An 18,677-nucleotide genomic window follows, 5' to 3' on the forward strand; every position below is an offset into this window, starting at 1 on the left:
GTCATACTTATCTCTGTGTGGAATTCAACATAACACATAATTCTCTACAGGGAAAAAAGTAGCCTTCTATTAAATGTAAATATTTCTCTTCTTGGGAGAACCGTTTTCCCCTTTTGAAAAAGCCTTCACTCTATGCCCCCACAGAATCTAGTGGTGATCTGTTACCGTTTTCATAAAAGAAGAGGAGTCACTTCAGCCGTTGGCAGGAGTAAACCTCTGAACATTTCCAGCATAGGAAGTGGTTAGTTTGGTGGTTGGGTTCGCCCAGAACTGTACATGTTTCTAGACATTCCTAAACTTTCAAAGGAAACCATTGCCTGCAATTCCCACTTACAACCTGTTGAGAGGGATTTACAATTGTGGATTGCTCTACACTGGTTGCTGAAATAATTGCAGTAGTAAATTCATTTACATCAGCTAGGAATGCCCTTTGTAACATCTTGGTAGACATAAATGGAGGTATGGTATTTTTGGCGATGAATGGATTTTGATGGCCAAACATAACTTTGTGAATAGGCTCCGCAAGGAGGATTTTGCCTAACCTGCAGCAATATCCCTACCAGACTGCATTTCAGGATATGCAGGAAGGAGAAAATCAGGTATCATGACTTCTGCTATGTCAAAAGGATATGAAATGCCATCCCGGTGAGCCCCCTGCAGCATTAAAGATGTCAATGCTCAGATCTTCAAGCAACATCTCACTAGTGTGTGACTTCCTAAACACCTCACTTTTAAAGAATGGGTCACAGTATCTCTCCTCCCTACCTTTTTGCCAATCTCCTCTCTGGACTTTCCCCCAGGCCACTGGTTCTCTACTCATCATTGATCCTCTTTCTTCATCCCATTCCTGGTCCTACACTTCATTGTTTTATAGCTAAGTTCACAGTAAATATAAACATGCAATGTGGTGTCCATCATGGTTCCCACTAGCCTACCACTCAGTCAAAATTATATGAAACCAAATATGGGTTTATTTACCACGCTACTAGGCTTGTCTTGCAACCCTTGTGCGCAAGACAAACAGATGTTTCTAGATGTCCGCCATCAGCTTGTGCACTACTTCTGTACTAGGGCCCTGCAATCTATGTCGGATTGAATGTCTGTTAGTGACCGAAAATTGAATGGTGTTCAGCCACAAAGGCAACCTCTGGAGCATAACACAGTTTCAGTAAACGTTGCATGATTTTTGCATCCTCTGATTTTTGGTCAACATCTTCTCTGGTATGATTATAATCATTATGAATGTCCAAATTGCATGGCATTTATCATTCATTAAAGTGCTTGTTCTGAAAGTTGCTGTTCTACGTATGCTCTTGCTAATCTTCACCCATCTATACTAGAATCGCTATTAAATGCCACACTTGATTATAGAAATGTACTGTCTCTTATCTTTCGGGGAACCCAACTGTTGCAAGGAAATGAGGGTTGGGGCAAGACTTTTGTTCAGTAGGTTATATGCTCATTTCATTGGTTACAGTGAATGCTAGGGTCACACTGAAGATGGATAATCATTGCTTTCAGGCTTACCTTCAGTTGATTTGCAAATAACATTGATCCAAATATGTCAAGCTCAATACAGTATTTCTATCAAGGTTTGTGGGTTTGTCCTACCACGCTGGCAAGTTTGGTTAAAATAGCAGATAAGGAAGGACTGGATAATTATTCTCATTCTACACATTTAAAAAGATTTGTAAAATATTTTAGCCATTAACATTGGCCACATTTTAGTTAATTCCTGCAAGATTTACCAACATCAATGAGTTCTATGTGGGCTTAGAGAAATATTTATGTATTACCAGTAAAGTAACTGTAATATAAATGACGAACATCTTGGCATGGAAATTAAAATGTGGAAGTGCTTTCTATCAGTAAGGAAAATGGGTTTAATTAAGTGCATGTAACCCTCACAAGGGCGCCTCATTTTCAGATTGAATGCTATTACAAAATACCATGAAAAAAATAATTGATTTTTTTATATATTAATTTAATATTTGCACTTACTCTGGAAGTCGAGAAACAACACCTGCAGAGAGAGATGTTAGACCGTCGTTTATCCGAAGAGGTTTCCCTTTCCAAAGCCAACTTAGAACAAATTCCAGTGCCAGCATTGCAACGAAATATGGAGTTGCCTTTAAAGGAAATTAAGATAACATACTCACAGTACCATGTACAACAGAAAGGGTTTACGTGCTAGTCAGTATTTTACAAACAGTAAAAAAGTAAAAGTGTAAAAAAGTTCTTACGTTTACCCAGATATATTTAAAGTAAATTCAGTCCCAAAAGAAAGATTTAGAGCACCATCGTTTATACCTATTTAACTAGCAGACAGCATTTTTGTTTGATTCAATGAGAGTCATTTAAAAACCTTCTAGTGATAATGGGAAGGCCAACAATATTCTTAATGCTTCAGCACAAAAAATGGCAGAATTGTGAGTACAATATTTACGCTTTTGCCAGCTCTTTAAATACACTATTTAAAAACAAGCATTTACAATGCAATGGTTTTGCCTTTGTTAAAGTTAGAGCTATTGGCATTGCTCTTGACATTATTTTTATTCATGTTTTTTTCTAACATAAATAAATGGCATTGTCATTTACAATGCCAATAGCTTAATCTCTCGCAAATGCCACACACAAACACCCACAGAGAGCCCCCCCACACACCCACACAGAGCCCCCCCACACACTGCAAGCCCACCCCACACACTGCGAGCCCCACACACTGCGAGCCCCCCCCCCACACACTGCGAGCCCCCCCCACACACACTGGGGATCAACATGAAAATAGGGCAATGACTGAGTTAGACCAAGAAGCAGGGGGTCCGTGTATTCTGCACTCCTCAATACGTTGAATAATAGTGGGGCTCACCAATCTATTGTCTTTGAATAAGTCAATAGGGACCCCATTTAGGCCCAGCACTTTGATACCTCCCTTCAGGGTAATTTTGGGGAATCACTACTATTTATGCTTCCTGGCATACACCCACACATAGCCCCCCTCACAGAGCCCCCCCACACAGAGCCCCCCACACACACCCACACAGAGCCCCCCCCCACACACTGCGAGCCCCCCCACACACTGCGAGACCCCCCACACACTGCGAGACCCCCCACACACACTGGAAATCAACATGAAAATAGGGCAATGACTGAGTTAGACCAAGAAGCAGGGGGTCAGTGTATTCTGCACTCCTCAATACGTTGAATAATAGTGGGGCTCACCAATCTATTGTCTTTAAATAAGTCAATAGGGACCCCATTTAGGCCCAGCACTTTAATACCTCCCTTTAGGGTAATTTTGGGGAATCACTACTATTTATGCTTCCTGGCATATCTATTAAAGTGGTGATGTTGTATTGCTTATAAAAAAGTGCCACACATTGATGCCGTGGGGTCATTGGGTCCATACACCTATCGGTCTCTTCAATCGGTGAATTTACAATTTTCCCAAAAAATTGACAGTATTTTATTTTATTGAAGGGAACGGGTGTGTTTGCTTAAAGGGCTTTCGTGACATCAAAGCTCGGATTAGAATTGATACCAAGAGCTAGACATTACCAGCCTGTTTCAGCTTTACACAAAACAGAAGTTAACTTTTTTACAATGGGCTTTATTTGAAAAGTGCCCCGCCCATAGACCGCCCTTTTCCCCGTAGTCAGAGCAGTTGTGCCTGCTTTCCTGCGACTGTTGTCGTTCTTCAGAGCAGTCGAATGGAAGCTCCATAAATCGTACTTTTAATACGCTGTACAATAAGTCTCAAAACGTGAATTCTGGATCAGGCCATCTAAACGTATAAAGCGTGAAAGTACACGTCTCCCACCGGAAACCGGACGCTTCCCTTGAATGGGGAGCGAGTTCCAGATGCGCAAAGAAGGTGCCATGACTGTCATCTGTCCTACAATAAAGTACACTATGACCCCACTAGCCACACCTAGCCAGCGTCATGGAAACCAAGGTTCATTCATAAAACTCCGCTCACAGGAATTTCCTCCCCTTGCCTGACCCCAGGCTGCTGTCAAGTCAGCTTTGTTCAAGGTGACAAAAAGAGAAAGAAATGGTCTGCGGGAAGTAATTAGTCGCCTACGACGTGCACTAAACAGCCATTATCATTGGAGCTTCCGGTAACATGGGGGCTCGTGACCTGAAATGGGATCTGCGCCTGGGAATAAGCAGTGATGTCATGCCGGAAAGGGGTGCTTGATGCAGGCAGATGGTGCAAAGTGGACGGGCAGAGGCATTCATGGTCAGACAAGCTGCACCCACGGGGCCTGCTGCAGCAGGGGCGTGCCCACTGACATGACATGATAAATTGATAAATTAGACTTGTGTTTGAGATACTGCTACTGCAGAGAGGCGTCTGGTGAGACAGTATCCTATATGGAACTCAAGGGAAATTGTCATTCGAACAAATGAGCACATTTTTTAGGGTGATTTGGGGGGGGTTGTAAGATACACACGTTCCTCAACGAAGTACATCAACCAAGTCCCATTTGGTTGCGTAGGTTGTTTGACATTTCACAGTTACGTGAAAATATTTTTTGTCAATTGCATGCAACAACAGCATCAACAAACAACACAGCTCAGGCCATAGCGATGGCGCACCCTTATCTTTAATGTCAAACGAGGTCACCTCGACAACAACTGCTGCCTGCCGCCTTTCCCTCGTGGGACAGGGCCACTGACCACATTGGGGTGCTGGTACATAATTATGGGGAGTCGCTTAATGCTGGTGACGCAAACAGACGTAAAGTTGAAGAATGTAATTTCTATATACATTGTATTTCAAGCGAGTATGGCTGTGCATGGGGGCTGTCTGTGTAAGAGCCCCCACTCCCCTCCCGGATGTACATCTAGGTCCTGCGGTGCCGCTCGCCTCTGCTCTGTCCAGGGCTCTGTAGTGTTTGTGTCCACTACATATTCCCCTAGACACGAATTTGTGACTCTGTGTTTTTTCACACAAAATCGGATCTACAGGGTACATATAGAAGACAGTAATCTCTCGAGTCAGTTCAAGGTGCGGGCCATCTTCCGGGTGACAGGCTTGGTTCATATCAGCAGAGGACAGAGCCGCCACTTCCACCAAAACACCGACATAAAGTGAACTAACTAGGCAGCCCCTCCAACCATACTCTGCATGTTTGTGTTCAATCACTGCTGAAACCCACCCCTCGTGCAAAGCAAAGCCACCCTTTCAACAGGTAAATGTGTCCACAGCTGAGTGTAGTGTCCTGAAGTGATCGAGGAGACCACACAACCACAAAACAACGAAAATGGGAACAATCAGTAGACAACACACGTGGGCTTGCGTCACGCACTGCACGAGTTTCATTGGGAAACACTAACCAAGGGTTACATGAGCAATTTATCTATGCGGTTCACACATTAAACCCCCGGTATGTCTGAATGGGAAGAGCCGGCCAAAATGGCAATTTTTACCTTTTCATCTGACACATTAACGTCTTCAGAAAATTTTAACAAAATGCGACTCAGTTTATTTTTGAAAATGGTGCAACGGTGGTATTTTCTAATAATCATTGTCAGGTGTGAGGAAGCACCCAGACCTAAAAACGGCTGGAATTGGGTGAGAACCCCCCTCCAACTGCACACAATTCAAAGTTATTGCGTTTATAAAATACAAAACCATATGCATTTTGAGCTGGTTTAGGTCACCCGTGGTGGTAGATACATGAGAGCTGATAACATAAACATTCAAAATACAGGTGTAACGTAACACTCGAATTGACGCAGTGTCCATCTTAAAAAAAATACAGGGTGTCAATTTAAGCAACACACTAACGAAACCAACCCTATTGGACACAATATAACGTGCCCCGCATCTACAACTATTAACACATAACATTAACAGACACGAATGGAGAACCCCTTATAGCGACAGGGAAGTATCACACACACACCACACACGCCGCGCCTTAAGGCCCCGTGCAACACTTACAGGTCCTGACGAGCCTCTCACCTTGTTATGCACAACACGAGGTAGGCGCCTGTTAGCTTCACAATGGCGTGTGCTCCCTGTGTATGTGTGCACACTGACTCGCAATCACGGACTCCACATAGGCAACGGAACTCGAAAATGTACACATTATTTTATAGAGACAGCATGGATTTAACGCCGATACTCGCAGAACCAGCACATAACGGCGGAGCAGTGGTTACTTACATACATCATGTTTACTCTCACACATGGAGTCACACCTGCAGGGAGGGGTGGGTGGCCTGCGCCGCCCGCACTGCCCTTTCGTGCCTGCTTCTGAAACCTCTCTCCTGGTGTCGCTAAGGTACATAAAGGACCCGTCGTCATTCCCGAGACCCTTGTCGCCTGGCACGGCAGCGCCCCTTCTAGACCCCCTGCCATGCCCCCATCTCCTCAAGAACCCATAGCCCGATCTACATTTTTTATGAGGGCCATAAAACGCCTGCTTATTTGGAAGGCAAGGCCGATCTGTTTATGGCAGTTTCTAATCTCCACTTCAAACGGAGAGGGTGACAGGGGGGGGGGGGGGAGCTGTACAAACTCGGACGGGACTACTGAGCACCCCCGCTGCGCGCTGCACACGGAAGTGGAGCAGGGCGTCAGAAAACAAGCACAGGAACGGGAGGCCTGCAGGTGTGACCTGGGAACTGTGACTGGGACTGTCGATCGTGCACTGTCTCTGCCTTCCTTCCCCCTCTCTTCATCAGAGGAGGAAATGTCCTCTCCCTCTCCATTGCACCGACTTCCAGCCTGCTGTCAGACGCACACACACTGACTCACACGCAAAACGTAAACTTTTGACCCTCAACTTTTTGACCCCTCCAGTTCTAACTCTACAAGCCCCCGAAGGCTACATGCACCTTCTGTGACTTGAAGAATAGATAGCAGGTCTTCTTAAAATGCATTTCGGGTTGATCACCTGTGCAGAGAGGTTGCCTTTTGAAAATACATTTTGTAGTTTCTTCGATTGGGGAGGTTTTTAAATATGTTCGTCAGACCCGGAACATACCTTTTAAGCCTTCCCTGCTGCATTCGCCTCGTTTGTTGAATACGGTTGGATTGTGTTTGCCTCTAGGGTGTCACATAGGTGAGTTGTGGGTGCTGTGGCGGGGTGGGAGTGGGCGCGGCGATAGCAGAGATTGGGGGATCTGAGGGGCCGAGGTTCCAGCAGAAGATAAGGCAGACACAGACTCCCTGCGGCCATATCTCCCTCTTCCAAGCCCGTGAGCTGGACGCGAGGCGGGCTCTGCTGGCCATCCGGGGGCGTTGCATGCTTCCAAATAAAACAAGTCAGGTCCCGGGCCGCGCTGTGATTGGCTGACGTCACGGGGGTGTCCCGGCCGGCAGCCAATCACAGCGCGGCCCTGGAATGACGTCACGGGGGTGTCCCGGGCCGGCAGCCAATCGCAGCGCGGCCCGGGACAAAGGGGCGGGGCTTAAAAAAAGCACCAGAAACGCCCCCGAATCGCGTTTTCGAGAGAAAACGCGATTGACAGCCTCTGCCTCCCAATGGCTAGCCTCCATTTATGGAGCTAGCCAATGATAGGCAGAGGCGGGTCATCACCCCAGATAGAAATCAAGAGGTTTTGCTAGCGCATGCGTACTTCGTACGCATGGCTAAGGCAAAACCTAAATACAGGGATTTGACAGACATACTTGCAATGTCTTGTGTAGCTAAAGCAGTGAATCAAACAACTGCAAATGTTCTCACTACTAGTTTCTTGAACATTTCAGACTCGAGATAGCAGCGAAAACCCCCTTTTTCTCACCCAATCCTCAAAATGGTTTCTCCCATAGACAAGCACCAAACTTTGCAAAGTCAACATCCATCATATTATCTATGTCAATCACTTGCCTTGTTCTTTGCTCTGTTGAAGCTCTGATGCAGGTGATACATTCAAGTTAGGGGTTCTGCCAAAGTGATTTTGCAGGGAATGCCAGCCAGGCTACCTGATCAGGTTTGGATGTACAATGAAAATGTGATATGAACAGCTACTTCACCACAATATTCTTGAGAAGTCCTGAGCAACCAGGACCATTTTTGAACGTCCTCCGGTAATGCGCATGCCCATCCCACTTTGAGAGGACTTTGGCAGTGATCAAACAAGCAATAAATGCAAGGTAAGCACCAGTTAACGGCTAAACCACTGACATTTGGTGTGGACATCATTCAAAGAGTCACAAATTATCCAAAACTGACCAAACCAACCTAAAACAGGCAAGGAAAGTGCACTGAAGCTACACATTTGGAGCTTCTTGGGCACAGTATTATTTACCTGCAGTATAGTCACTAACAGACATCACTTGCAAAATGGCCCCTTATAGATAGCTATCCTTTATCTAATAATATCCACACTCCTGGGCCTCCTTGGAGGCGGCTATACCAGGGCTGATTCAGCACCTCAAATCCCAGACTCCTGTCACCATTTTGACTGATGTACCCAAAACACTAAAGGGCCCGTGTGAAAGTTACAAGCAACAGAAGCACCAGACTGTGGGACACGGGGGAAGAGCAAGAATACCTTGATCAAATGTATGGTACAAATTATGGTTAAATTATTGGCAACCGTGTTTGACCATGTATAAACCATCAGTAGTAATGTTTTGACAATGACTGTAATAAAATGGTGGATGCCCACGCATGACTCTGAAATCAGGAATGAAATACCAAAATGCTGACATGATAAAAGGACAGCAATAGACAGCATCTTCAGCATATGTATATTTGCCTGAGGCAAAGGGAAAGCAGAGATTGCGGTTTCTGAACCCATCATTTCTGGCTGCTCTACGCCCTGAGCCAACCACCCACCAGCTCAACAGATTTTAGACACTTTAGGACCCCCATCACCTTCACACCATAGCCTGTAGCCTTTTATTTTGCGGCATAATTGGAGACAATTAGGGGTGCCAATGGAAGGAGGGTCCGAGTATGTCCTATGACACAGCCTGCGAAAGACTTCTGGAGATACAGTCTGGGCAAGAGCAGTGAGTGAAAGGCTAGACGGCTGTTGGGTGTTTGGAGCAAAGGGGAATTAAGCACAAGAACCCACACTTTTTGAGGCCCCAGACGTTCTTAACAGATTTGTAAAGCAATACCTACAGTGGGAATGTGTTCTTTCAGTGCAAAATAACAATGTCCTAGACAGGCATGAATACTTTTCATTCTGCATGGCGAGCACTGTGGACTTTCCCTGAGAGAACCATCATGTCATAGGTGCAGCTAGTTGGTAAGAGTGATTGTCGCCCAGTTTTAGATAGGTCGAGGGAACCATTATTGTGACCCGAGGACCCTGTGGAATATGGTGCTAGGTACAGTTTTCTATGGCACATCAACCTTGCCCCATCTGAAGTATTTTTCCTCTTCAGTGGTAAAGCAAACCCAGGCTATTTCCACTGATCCTCAGTCGAAGAGAACTATGCAGTATTTTTGGACAAAGCTGAGCTGCGGGCAAGGTTTTTGTCAAGTATACCCTTGCTACGGATAGGAGATTCTGCAAGGGCTACTAATTGCACTGTCATAGTCACTGTGTTTAAAAGTACAGCCATTTATATGCCTAAATTGTTATACATTCACTTTGATAAGATAGCTGTGTGTCTGCAGAAACGCTGCACATTTGCACAGAAAATAGATAACGGGGAGGAGAACGGAAGGATATATTTTCCCACCACTCAAAAGCACCATGATGGACTGGTGCATGGGAGTAGAAAAAGCTGTATCAAAATGTTGTGGCTAACTCAAAAAATGGGAACAATTATGGGCCTCATGAGGGGATGGGTGTGTTTTGAGGTGCAGGGTGTACCTGGCATGCACAATACTAGAAATGGACACTGAATTAACGATATGAGAATTGAAGGATAGCATACTGGGTGGTGTGTTACACTACTGTTTGAATTGTTTTCACTATTTTCAATTGGGATGGATTCATTTTACAGTAAAACTTCCTCATTTGTTGTTGTTTAACGGTCACAAAATCTCCAAATTCCTATCTTTCTTCTTGCATATTTGTTTCTTACTTGCATAATGTTTCCTCTTCTCCTTAGCCTGTATACCATGAAACAAAAAGTTATCAGTGGAGAAGTGTGGCTCGATGGTTAGAGCGGCAGACCCTGATGCAGAGGTCTAGCCCGGGACCAGGGTTCAATTCCCCGCCTGGGCGGGTCTTGGGCTCAAAAATTCCACAGACCTGATAATTCTCGCCTCGGTGCCTATTCCAATCATGGAGTCCCACTCTGCAACTCTGGGCAATAGCTTGCTTAATCTCCACAACGGCCCCCACAACGCTAAGGATGCCTGGCCTCCACCCTGGGGGTGCCCAGGAGTGGACACCTCACAGGGAAAGCCAGGATGGGTTCCACAGCGGTATTCGTACAAGCACCTTGAGACCCTTGCGGCTGAGTAGTGCGCTATACAAGTATCAATTTACATCAGTAGTGTCATACTCACTGTACTATAATGGCGTATGTAGTGAAGACCTGCACTGCTTTTCAAACATAAAATTGCACTATTTTTACAATCTACTGACATCACACTGGTCTGCCCCAGATGTCCGGCCAATGGCACATCATGAGCCAACCCCAGTAGGAAGGTTTGGAAGCGCTGGGGTACCACACAGGCAGATCCAGGTTCAGCAACCTTAGGCTAGCTGTAAAAGAGGTCATTCTCCCAATAGATCCAATGTGACCCTGTCTGTTCACCTGCGCCGTGCTCCCTCCAGAGAAGGGCAGGTTCTCTGTTGCTCACAACAGTCCTCCCTGGAGGGCCCCCCTTCCTGCTGTAATGGGTCAGCTCGGGTAGGTCCCCCAGTTCAGACACCTGTTCCCCTGTAGGTCCTAGGGCATCCTCCTCAGGGTCTGCCCTCTCCGGGACCGTGGGAACCGCGGGGGCCGGTTTCCAACGCCCCCTACCCTTTCTCTTTGAAGCCAGGATCTGGGCCATAATTTCGGGCTCCAGAACCTCCTGTCCAACCTTCTGAGCTGTCATGGGCCGCGTGGTTGCACACGCCCATTCAGGCAGGCCCAACATTTTCAAATGAGACTTTTTCTCCACCGTAGCCCATGGGGAGTTCTCTAGATCATTGCCCAACAGACAGTCTTCTGGCATGGCGGGTCTCAGAACCACTTGGAGAGTTCCTGAGACCCACCCACTCGAAGGGAACCTGAGCCACTTCAAACTGGCTCTCTGAGTTGTCGGCTGACACGACGGGACAGAGGGCATGGGGGACAATCTGCTCTTTGGACACCAACCTGTGTCCCTGAGAGCCTCCACCCTGTGGACATTGGTGGTCACCCACTGCCGGTACTTCTTAGTGTTATGAGGCAATATGGGATTAGGGACCTTCTCAAAGTCTCATAGTGAGACATGGGTCAACTCTGCGGGATCCCATCCACCTTGGACCACCATCTCCTCCCCCCAGAGCTACGCTGGCAATCTGGTAGAATGGTGGATGGGGTAGTGCACGAGGGGGTGCCTTGGGGTCCCTCTGGGGACACTGGGGATCATAATACCGGTGTCCCACTTGACCACACTTGAAACAAGTGAGTGGCCCCCTCTGAACAGGCCTACCTGTCAGGGACACTAGCTTATTCTCCAAGGGAGGCTGGGACACCACTGTTTGGTTCCCTGGGGAATTACTTTGGGGCCCTTTATGGAACTCCCTTGGTTTACACTGGTCTCCCCCACTTCTCTACTGGGGACCCTGCCCACCTCTGGTGTAGTTTCCCACAAAACCTTTGCCGACCCGGGTACTCAGCTAGCGGTCTGCCTCCTCAGCAAGCTTTCTAGGATTGGTCAGCTTGCTATCAATCAGGTGCTGGCGTAGCTCGGGAAAACAGTTACTAGAGAAATGCTCCCATACAAACAAATCGTACAACTGCTCAAAACTTTCCACCTTGCTACCTTTTACCAAGCGATCCATTGCTCTACAGAAATATGACACATAGTTGACCCACGTGGTACCCTCTAACTTCTTACATGTCCTAAACTTCTGCCTGTACATTTCTGGGGTCAAACTATACTGGATCATCAAAGCTTCCTTCATATGGGCATGCACCATCATGCTCTACTCAGGCAGGTCCAACAGGGTATCCCTACCATCACTCACAAAGCGTCCCCACAACCCCGCTCCCCAATCCTTCTCAGGGACCCGGTGGGACATCATTGCTATCTCAAATGCGGCAAACCATTGCCCAATATCCTCACTCTTGTAAAAATCCTTAATAACATCTTTAGGAATATAAACTCTACTCTCAGGAGTTACTAAAGGTATGCTGCCACCAGAGGGGGGACCGGGTCACTCCTCGCCCTGATCGCTATTTCCCTCAACATTCTTTCATGCTCTATTTTCATTTTCTCAAGTTCAATTGACAATTGATTCTTCCCAATGTCTAACTTTTTAGCCTCCAGGTCCTTCTGACCTTCTAATTTAGCCATCTCCAAACTATGCCTCCTAGCTCTCTCCCTGTCCTCCAGCTCTTCTGGGGTCAGGCTCCTTTGGTACCTGGATAGGAGGGTGTTCTATCCACACCCCCTCTACTGCATCATATGGCTGCCCTCCAGCGTTCTCGTCCTCATTCCCGGCGGACTCTCTCGCTTCCCACCAGGCCTTTAGTGCCTTCTGGTACTCCTTCTTCCAAGAGAGGCCTTTCACAGGGACTGCGAATTGCCTACAAAGGGACTTCAGCTGTCTGGCAGTATAGGTCTCTAATTTATCTTCCTCGAAGGTGAGATCCTCCGAAGCATTGGACGTTGGCTTTCCTCTACTAGCAGTACTCATGGCTGCTATCAACAAGTCACTACTGAGACAATCAACAAGTCAAACACAAAAAAAAAAAATTGTGGCTGCACTTGTCTACACTCACCAGTGGTGTTTACCAATTATTGTACGTGGATCACGAAGGCAAGTCCTGATCGTCACGGCTGACTGCCAATGTTAGAAATGGGGGTCTCTAGTTGGCACTGGCGGCGCCACTATCCAAATAGGGACCCTTCCTCCTAAGTCAGGGCAAGTGGGTCACCCCTTTCGATAACTCCTGCTCAACCCTGTGGTAACATAGCACGAGCAGTTATGCCTATCGCAGAGGCAGTGTGTTAAGTGTTTATGACCACGTACAATAAGGCAGTAATGACACCCAAAATAGGACACAACTCAGGTAGATATAGAAAAATAATATCTTTTTCTAACAGTTTAACTCAACTCTCAAAGCGCTTCAAAAATAATAATTCACGTCAACCTGTAGGGACTCAATCAAATCACAACGTATCGACCAAATCGTAACACTGACTGAGTTCAGGGGCGGGGCCTATGCGACTCGCTGCGCACCATGTACCTGTTGTTGCAAGGGGGGGACAGCATGCAGCTTCTCAAAGAAGCAGAGATGGTGACAGGCAGACTCCCAGCAACCACAATACGGGGCGGCACAGGTCCGCACCGTGCATCCACACTGACTCGGGCACTGAGGGACAGGCGGGATCTCCGCAGTAGCAACACGCGGCTGCGGCGGCCAGGATTGGGGGAGGCAAGGACTCTGGTCGTGTTGCTCCGTGGTGGGCGCACAGCAGCAGCAGCTCTCTCTTGGCTGCCGCGGCCCACAGGACAATTCCGGGGGATGCAAAGTTGTCAGGGTGCGGGCACTCAACGGCTACAGCTCTTTCTCAGCTGCGGCGGCCTGCGGGGACAATTCCAAAGGGGGATGCAAAGTAGTCAAAGGTGTCATGGGTGCGGGCACTCTGTGGTTACAGCTCTCTCTCAGCTGCGGTGGCTCGCAGAACAATTCCAAAGGGGGATGCAAGTAGTCAAAGGGGTCACGGGTGATGGCGCTTAGCGGCTACAGCTCTCTCTCAGCTGCGGTGGCCCACTCAACAAAGCACGATGATGCACAGTAAAACAGGGTGGTGGGCACTCAGTGGCTACAGGTCTCCTCTGGCAGGGGGGCCGACAGGACAGCTCACGGGGATGCACAGTGGCCAGGGCTGTGGGCACTCAGCAGCTACAGTTCTCCTCCGGCTGCGGCAGCCCCTGGGACCAGGCACAATGGTGCACAGTAGCAGGAGTTGTAGGCAATCAGCAGCTACAGCTCGCTCTCAGCTGCAATGGCCACAGGACAAAGCACCATGGTGCACAGTAGCAAAAGGTGTGGGCACTCAGCGGCTATAGCTCTTCTCTCGGCTGCGGCGGCCCATGGGACAAATCACAGTGGTGCACAGTAGCAAAGGGTGTGGGCACTCAGCGGCTACAGCTCTCTCTCGGCTGCGGCAGCCCACAGGACAAATCACGGTGGTGTACAGTAGCAAAAGGTGTGGGCACTCAGCGGCTACCGCTCTCTCTCTGCTGCGGCGGCCCACGGGACAAATCAGGGTTGTGCACAGCAGCAAAAGGTGTGGGCACTCAGCGGCTACAACTCTCTCTCGGCTGTCGTGGCCCACGGGACAAATCACGGTGGTGTAGGTTCCGGTGGCTCTCAGCGGCGACAGCTCTCCTTCAGCTGCGGCGACCCACACGGATCCTGCAGAAAGTTGGAGGGTGCAGATTTAGACGCTCTCTCAGCGGCGGCAGTTCCCCCTGAGCTGCAGCGGCCCGCACAGGTTCAGCAAAAGTAAGGTTTATAAGGTTCAGAATTTGGCAGGAGTTCAGCAGCGGCAGTTCCCTCTGAGCTGCAGCCGCCCGAACAGGTTCAGCAAAGAAAGGTTCAAAGGTTCATAATTAGGTGGGCGCTCAGCTGCGGCAATTCCCTCTGACGTGCAGCACCCTCCACAAAGGTGCAAAAGAGGTCCAGTCCGCTGCCCTTACAGTAGACCCAGAGGCTCCGGATTACTCAACGGGGGCCTCACCTGCAAGCGGAACTCCCCGCACGGGGATTCCAAAGGCTGACTGGGTGAAGTCTAATGTCCCTGAGACTTTGGCGGGAGGATCCCTCGATTTGGTCCCTCGGGTAGTTTCTTCGGCAAGATGGGTTAAAGTTGCACAGTCCTTTTCTCCATTTACTCGGACAGAGTTGCATCTTGACATCCAGAAGGAACACACTAGGCCAAAGTTCCAGCCCAGCATTTTATACCTAATGTCTTTGTTCTCTAAGGTTGCAAATCACTGACTCTAGTCAGAACCAGATCGGTGGGGTCGGGGAGCACTTGGTTTACGAGGCGACATCTTGTCCTTTCAGAATGCGGGGGTCTGCTATCAAACACCCAGTGGGAGGTGGAGCCATCATTCACCTTGCCAGGCGCGACCCTGCTTGGATCAAAGAGTCACCCCTCCCCACACTTGGAATACCGATCCCTCTCTCCAGCCAGGTCTGACTCAGCTGGCCCTGCTGTTCCAAAACCAGGCGGCCAATACGCATACTCGCAACAGCCCGCTGTAAAGCTTTAAATAAGAAACTACCACGTTTTCAGGAAAGGCATTTTCACAACATATAATACCGGAACAGTCCTCACTAAAAGGTGGTCCTCACCGGCCTGATTATAAACATAATAAACTCGTAGTTCCTATCGGGTTCCTAGGCCCAGATAGGTTGATAGACAGTAATCCTTAACACAATAGGCTATACTAATGTAAGTGTCAGAGTTATCCTAATTCACACAGTTATTTATATATATGGAGCATTGATGTGTTTTCAGGAAAGACATTTCACAACATATAATACCGAAATGGTCCTCACTAAAAGGTGGCCCTCGCCCGCCTGATTATAAACATATTAAACTTGTCATTCCTATCGGGTTCCTTGGCCCAGATAGGCTGATAGACAGTAATCCATAACAAAATAGGCTATACTAATGTAAGTGTTCGAGTTATCCTAATTCACACAGTTATTTATATATATGGAGCATTGATGATGTGGAACTGTGTAGCAGTGCCACGGCGCCCAGAACATCTATATCCAGCCAACATACAAGACAGGAAGAGTAGCAGGGGAAGGAAGACCTACGCCACGGATGCCAGGTCGAACACGCATCTGGCACGGTGCAGAACATCTATGTCCAGCCAACATACAAGATAGGCAGAGTAGCACGGGAAGTGAGACCTACGCCAAGGATGCCAGGTCTAACAATGGCACATTCATAATGTATAAAAAGTACCTAAATATTAAATCAGTCACATTTGACAGGGAAGCGCTGTCATAACTGCATTCATAGCATTTACATGATCTAGGTAAAAAGAGCTGACATTTGTTTTGTCAATTATTTTATTAAATTAAGTACCAAAAAAGAAATATCAGCAAATTCAAACAGTTGCTAAAGTATAAGAAAGAAAGAAAAAAGATGGAAAGGAGTGAGTAAATAAGCCATAGATAGAGAGAAGAAAAGAAAAGAAAAGAAAAGAAAAGAAAGGAAAAAAGAATTGAGGGAAGATGAGACTAAACTACAAAGCAGGGTAGAGAGGGGAGGGAAATGATCATTCCAATGAGACCCAAGTAAAGTAATGCTGGGGGGGAGGGGATTGCAGTGACAATGACAAGACAGAATCAAGAGTCAAGGTGAATTGGGGGGAGGGCATCCTACATAAAGGGAGACAATGTGAGAAGAAAAATATCTGCTTTGTCCAATAAGTTGTAAAGTACCTTTTTATAGGAATCAGTCTTGTACTTTTCTGTGAGTCATTCCTCATGCAATGGCAGTTGTGAAGAACGCCAATGTCATAGAAGACATATCTTGTCAAAAGTAAGGGCAGTGACAAACAGACAACGGGCATGGAGGGTCAGCTCGAAAAGGTCCTGTAAGTCATGGAGGATAAATAGGGGGTCTGGAAGGGGTGAGGGTGAATCAATGGATTCCCGGAGCATAGACCCTACTGCTGTCCAGAAGGGATGAAGGGCAGGACAATGAAGTAATATATCAACTATATTACCGGGAGAGTGATCGCATCGCCAGCAGGCAGAGTGAGTGGGCAACCCTCCGACCTCAACCTGTGCCTTGATCCAGCCCTGAAGAATCTTAAATAGACTAAACTTCATCCGTACTTCCCAGACTCCCCAGTCTAGGACTTCCAAGAGTTCTAACCACTCCTACTCATCATATTCCACCTGCAGGTGAGCCTGCAAGGTCATCCTGAGGCTAGCCAATTGTGGCTAGGAGTAGAGGTGGCAAATCAGAAGATTGTAGAACCTGGCCATCACACCTTTAAACTGATCCCAAGTGTTAAGGTAAGAGAGCTCCAGGTAACATGATATGGTCCAGTGTTGAGGACCCAGTTTGTTCAGTAGACAGTGACATAACTGTGTGTAGCGCCATTGTTGAGTATGCTGCAGGACAAATTTGTCCTGTAGCATCTCAAAGGAATTGAGTTCCCTGCCAGAAACCAGGTGCTTGAGGGTTAAAATCCCAGCTCTATGTCAGGGGACCCAGTGAAGCATGCCCCCCCATGCAAATACCAGTATTGTTCCAGAGGTAAGCCTTGTCATCGAGATGTGCACCAACTGAAAATAACTTGTAAGCCTGTATCCAGGTGGTGTACATAGCATTCTGCATAGAGTTGGGGGATCTGGTGGCTGGGCCAGGATGATAAGAGGACCCGTAGTCCCAACGAGGCTTCTTGGAGTACGAGTTTGATTGCAACCCATAACGGGGGGTCTTGGACCCGAGAGTGCAGGGACGTCATTTCAATCAATCAATCAATCAATCAATCAATCAATCAATCAGTATTTTTATAGAGCTAATCACCCCGGGGAGTATCAGGCACTGCATGGGGCTTATTCGAACAGCCAGGTCTTGAGGCGGCTCCTGAATTCAGCAAGGGAGGTAGAGGTTCGGAGGTGGATGGGGAGGTTATTCCAGGTCTTCGCGGTGAGGTGGGAGAAGGCGCGTCCTCAGGCTCAGGAGTGATGGATGCAGGGATGGTGGAAGGGCCAGGGAAAGGAGGCAGACTACAGGTGTCTGGTGGGCTGGTGAAAGGCCAGGCGGTTGTTCATATATTCTGGTCCTGTGTTGTGGAGGGCTTTCTAAGTGTGCCTGGGCAGTTTGAAGTTGCATCTCTTCTTGACGGGAAGCCAGTGAAGGCTAAGGAAGTAGGACTGATGTGGGATCATCTGGGCAGGTCTAGGACAACTCTTGCTGCTTCATTCTGGATAGTTTGGAGGCACTTAAAGAGGTGGATGGTGGTTCCTCCATAGACAGCGTTCCAATTGCCAAGTGGACTGGTGAGTAGGGCTTGTGTAACGGTTCTTCTGGTGTCTGATGGGATCCATCTGAAGACCTTACGGAGCATACTGAGGGTATTGAAGCAGGTGGAGGCGACAGAATTGACCCGTTGTCTCATGGAGAGCTTGCGGTCGAGGATGATACTGAGGTTTCAGGCATGGATGGTGGGGGTGGAGCTGGTCCGAGTGCAGAAGGGCACCAGGAGTTGTCTCACGGTGAAGGGGATCTTCTGAAGAGGAGAACTTTGGTTTTGAGTTTGAGGCAGTTGGCTCCCATCCAGTTGGCGACATCAGTCATGGTGCTCTTGAAGTTTGCTCTAGTGGTGTCTATGTATCTGGTGAGCAAGAGTATCAGCTGCATGTCGTCAATGTGGAGGAGATGATATTGAGACCATGGCTGCGGCAACGGGGGCCAATGGCATCATGTAGACGTTGAATACTGTGGGGCTGAGTGTGGAGTCCAGGGGTACGCCGCAGATGATGCTCATGGGGACAGAGCTGCACGGTGAGAGGCAGATTCTTTGAGTGCATCTGGTGAGAAAGGAGGATAGCTTGA

At 47.8% G+C, this 18,677-nt stretch overlaps 1 protein-coding gene across 2 annotated transcripts in view; it reads right to left on the minus strand.

Annotated features, from left to right (window-relative positions):
* The window catches only part of AGMO (alkylglycerol monooxygenase), a 744,553-nt gene that overhangs the window by 695,911 nt on the left and 29,965 nt on the right, over window positions 1–18,677 (minus strand). For both annotated transcript variants that reach the window (XM_078663767.1, XM_078663766.1), the window contains exon 3: window positions 2,002–2,129. In XM_078663767.1, the coding sequence (XP_078519893.1) occupies window positions 2,002–2,129 (128 nt within the window). The remainder of the gene's footprint in view (window positions 1–2,001; window positions 2,130–18,677) is intronic.

This window comes from Lissotriton helveticus, chromosome 10 (assembly GCF_964261635.1).
Source record: "Lissotriton helveticus chromosome 10, aLisHel1.1, whole genome shotgun sequence".
Classification (NCBI taxonomy): domain Eukaryota; kingdom Metazoa; phylum Chordata; class Amphibia; order Caudata; family Salamandridae; genus Lissotriton; species Lissotriton helveticus.